The sequence below is a fragment of the Orycteropus afer genome, unplaced genomic scaffold (genome assembly GCF_000298275.1).
Source record: "Orycteropus afer afer isolate SDZICR_OR568_19922 unplaced genomic scaffold, OryAfe1.0 scaffold00822, whole genome shotgun sequence".
In the NCBI taxonomy this organism is placed as follows: domain Eukaryota; kingdom Metazoa; phylum Chordata; class Mammalia; order Tubulidentata; family Orycteropodidae; genus Orycteropus; species Orycteropus afer.
In genome coordinates, this window is record NW_006922409.1 from 130,775 (window position 1) to 135,614 (window position 4,840).

Sequence of the window (4,840 nt, forward strand, 5' to 3'; positions counted from 1 at the left end):
GGGACTCTTAGAATTCTTCTCCAACACCACAACTCAAAAGCATCAACTCTTCTTTGGTCTTCCTTATTCATTGTCTAGCTCTCACCTGCATAAGAGGCAATTGAAAATACTAAGGCTTGGGTTTGGTGCCCCTTGGTCTTCAAGGAGATATCTCTGCTCTTCATCACTTGAAAGAGGTCCTTTGCAGCAGATTTGTCCAATGCATTATGTCATCTGATATCTTGACTGCTGCTTCCATTGGTGTTGATTGTAGAATCAAGTAATATGAAGTCCTTGACAACTTCAGTCTTTTCTCCACTTATCGTGAAGCTGTTTATTGCACCAGTTGTGAGGATTTGAGGTGTAATCCATACCGTAGACTGTAGTCTTTAATTTTCATCAGTAAGTGCTTCAAGTCACCCTCACTTTCAGCAAGCAATGTTGTGTCATCTGTGTATCCATAAAGGGTTCCTAGGACCTCAGAGTGGTCTTGAAGAATTAATAAAATTGGCATTCATTAGGAGCTTAATAAATGCTCCTTTCCACCTTCTTGTCTCTTTGCCAGTATCTTTCTTCATCTCATTCATGTATTTATTTTTGTCCTTATGGGTCTCTCTGTCTTCCTCTCCCCATCTGTCTCTGGTTTTCTCTCTCTCCACCTCTCCAACTCCTCTTCCTGTTTCTGTCTTAAGGGTCCATAAAGGGATGTATATAAGGATTTTTATTGTAAAGTTGTTTGTAATACTGAGGAGATAGAGGCAGTTTGAATCAGTGGACTAGATATATTCACAGCAATCTGGATTGATCTTTCTTTCCTTTTAATTTAAGCCATGTTACCATACTTTAATTCCAAAATGAAAATATTCTTATTGTTTTTTATCTTATTATAAAAGTAATACATATTCATTGCAATATTTTTCAGACAACAGAGAAAAGTGTAAAGGTGAAAGTGACAGACCATAGTTATCTCCTCACTCAGAAATAAACATTGTCACCATTCCTTTCCCAACCCCAATGGATATACATACATTTTATCAAAATCTTGTTGCCTTTGTTTTATCATTTTAAGTGGTTTTAAATCCTTTATGGAACAAGTTAGGAATAAAATCTCTATCTGTAGAGAAATAAGTAGATACAGACAGTAAAATAGAGACAGAAACATAAGGAGAAGTTGGAGAGACCAAGAAAGAGAAAGTCAGAGACAGGGGGAGACAAATGGGAAGTGGAAGACAGAGACCAATAGGACAAAAAGAAACACGGGAAGGAGATGAAGAAAGATACTGGCAAAGAGACAAGAAGATGGAAAGGAGCATTTATTGAGCTCCTAATGAATGCCATTTTTATTAATTCTTCAAGACCACTCTGAGGTCCTGGGAACCCTTTATACAGGCAAGTGGCTGGGCCTTAGAAAGAGGAACTGACTTCCATGGTCACATCACCTCCATTCAGACCCATTGCCCTGGAAAGGGCCAGTTCCACAGTTTGTGATCCTTAATTGTTCATCCAATAAAGGAAGTAATATATGTCTCCTCTCCAAAAAGGGAGAAGTGAAGGCTGGACGGACTCCCATTCTACCCTACTGAAGCATTATTTCCTGTCTGGCTGTTAGGGTAACAGCAAAGTTTGTCCTCCGATTGCCATGGCAACCGCCATGGCAGACTCCAGCTCTTTACTTTGCCCTTGGGCATCTCCGTGGCGCAGGGTAGGATGGTGGGATGGAGGGACTGCCAGTGACCAGAGGCTGCGCCTGCGTAGAGTGGCGGGAGGGGATGGGCAGGAGAGGGCACGGTTCCCGGAGGCGCGCAGCCGCAGAGAACCGCAGCCTTGCCTGCTAGCCCAGGCGCTGCGCATTTACCAGCCAGTCCGCCCGTCCGGAGCCCGGCTAGCTGGGGCAGCATGGCGGGGTCGCCACTGCTCCACAGGCCGCGGGCCGGGGGCGTCGGCATCTTGGTGCTGCTGCTGCTGGGTCTGCTTCGGCCACCCTCTGTGCTCGGCGCGCGGCCCGTAAAGGTGCGACCCCAGCCTGGTGCGGTGGAGGCAGGGAGGAGGATGCTACGGGCAGTCTAGGGTTGGTGCCACCTGCCTCACCCTTGCTGGACCAGTTCCGGGGGCATGCGGACAGATCAGCAAGCGTGGCCTGGGGTCCAGCCACCAGTTTGCGCCCAAGCAGTGCAGGCGTACCACACACCGGGCTCCGCAGTCTTTTTTAATTTTTTTTTTTTTTCCAGTATATAGAGGGTTGTGGTTGCCGGGGCTTGGTCGGCAGCTGCGACCTGCCCACCCTTTTGCACCTAGGGCAGGCCCGGCCTCCCTCTGCTTGCCGCCTATGGCACTGTTCATGGAACTTGAGCGCGTTAATGGAGGGTATGCACATATCTGTGTGCTTGGGATGTGATGACAGGGATGCGGAGGTGTGTCCTTGGGAGTGTATGTCCTTTCATGTGACCGCTTCTGTGCGTCCCTGTGAAGGTGCGGTTGTGCGTCTAGGTGTGTAGTGTGTGTGACAGTGGAGCTGCGATATTATTTCTGTGTGTGACCTTTTGTGGGACTATTATTTTCTCAGTGACACTGTGTGTGCGTTTGTGAATCCTTATGTGTGATGGCGTGGGGTATGGGCGTGTCTTTGTGTGTTTGTGTGTGCAAACTGGTGCGATTTCGTTTTCGTTTGGGAGGGAGTGATCTTTACATCTCCCGTAGGCATATTCCATTTTGGTTCTGTTGGACTGAGTGCCTGAGATCTCATATGTGTGATCATGAGGCTGCTTCTCACTTGTTTCGCTTGTTTCTTCACGTAGTCGTCTCTGTGGGGAGAGGAGCCATGATGCCTCTATGCTGCACTGTGTTTTTAAGGGTGGTGCTTGTCCTTGGATTTGGGTGGCTTGGCCTTTGTAACTGCATGAGCAGATAATTGGGTGAGGGTGTGCGGTCCCTTGTATGTGAATGTAGCCATGTTGGGTTGTATATGTGACATCTCAAAGCCTGCCCATCCATGTGTGTGTGTGAGGCTGTGCTTGCTGGTGTGTGACTCCCCGGGGGGCTGAGGGGTGGTGGGTACCAAGCAAAGACACTTGCAGCAGCATCCTCTTCTGTGTCAAGGATGGGGAATTAAAAATATTATTATATATTATATATAAAAATAATATTTAATGTGTTTAACATTTATGTAAGGTATAAGGAATTTTGATGATATAATGCCCCCCACCCGTGTTCCCACCACCCAGCTAAGGAATAGAGCATGACCAATAGTTAGAAGCCCCTGCTGTCCTTCCCATGGCAGCTCCTCTTCCTCTATATCATTATCCTGTACTTCCTGCTCATTGTGCCTTTACTTTTATTTGTAGCTTGTATATATATATATATAGAGAGAGAGAGAGTTTAGTTTTTCCTGCTTTTGAACATTCTAGAAATGCAATCACACCAGGGATCTGGTTCCTAGGAACCACTAGGGATGATAAGAAAGTCATTGGCATGTCTAGTAGTCTCAGGGAATCATCAGTGGAATTCTGCAACTTGCTCTCCCCCCCCTTTTTTTTTTTTTTTTGCTTTACATTGGTTGTGAGATTCATCCATATTGAAGTGCATGACTATAATTCATTCATTTATTTTTTATTGCTGCATAATATTTTATCCTCTGTGTATACCATGATTTATATATGCATTCTTCTGTCAGTGGACATTTGGATTGTTTCCAGGCTCTTCTCTCCCCCACCTGCTTTTATATTATTATGGACAGTGTTGCTATAACCTTTAAAGAATTTGTGTCTGGTTGTTCATATGCAAAAGGTTCTCTGAGATGTAACACCCCAGGAGTGAAGTCATAGGATGTGTGCATCTTTTTGTTGTTGTTGTTATGTACCATCAAGTCGGACCCAACTCATAGCGACCCCTCCTTGGGTTTCCAAGGTGGTATCACTACAGAAGTAGATTGCCCAACCTTCCTTCCAAGGAGTGGCTGGTGGGTTTGAACTGCCAGCCTCCTGGTTAGCAGTCAAGTGCCTTAGGCACTACGCCAGCAAATTGCTCCTCAAAATTATTTTGCAAATTTAATTCCCACCAGTAATGTTTCCATTTTTCCATATCTATGTCAACAGGTGACATTATTAAATGTTTTTATTTTTGCCAAATTTTTGGATATATTATGTGGAGTATCTCATCAGGGTTATACTTTTCATTTCCCAGATTACTAATGATGTTGACTATATTTTATATGTTTATTACCCATTTCTGATTCCATTTTTGTGAAATAGTTGAACATGTATTTTGCCCACTTTTGTATTAGTTTGTTATTCTGTTTTTGCCATGGAGTTGATTCTGACTCATAGCACCAAGGTGGTAAGTCTTTACAGAAGTAGATTGCCCCATATTCCTTCCTGAGAGTGGCTGGTAGGTTTGAATTGCCAACCTTCTGGTTAGCCATCAGAATGCCTTAGGCACTGCACCACCAGAACTCCTTATATGTATATTTCTAAACTCTGTTCAATTTTATTACTTCCTTCAGCTGTGTCAAACTTGCTGTTTAATATATCCATGAGATTTTAATTGCATTTCAAGTATATTTCTAGATAGTCTGTGTGTTTCTTTTTCAAATCTTCCTGGTCATTTTTATGACCTTTTGTTTTTCACTCATATTTTGAGTGTGCTTTAATTTCTTTAAACTTACTGAAATTTTATCCAAACTTAACTGAAAATTCATCACTGAGTAATTTATCCTACATAAACTTGCACACATGCCAAATGATATATGAACAAGGTTATTCATTCCAACATTGTTACAAGTGTAGCAAAAGATTGGAAATACTGTAAGCATCTACCATTTGAAGACTGGTTAAATAAACTATTGTGCATCCATACAAAGAATGCT

General features: G+C 43.3%; 1 protein-coding gene across 1 annotated transcript in view; it reads left to right on the forward strand.

The window, feature by feature from the left end:
- Positions 1-1,875: 1,875 nt before the first annotated feature.
- PCSK1N (proprotein convertase subtilisin/kexin type 1 inhibitor) overlaps positions 1,876-4,840 on the forward strand; it is a 5,618-nt gene continuing 2,653 nt past the window's right edge. Inside the window, exon 1 of the mRNA XM_007957896.1 lies at positions 1,876-1,989. Coding sequence (XP_007956087.1) covers positions 1,876-1,989 — 114 coding nt within the window. The remainder of the gene's footprint in view (positions 1,990-4,840) is intronic.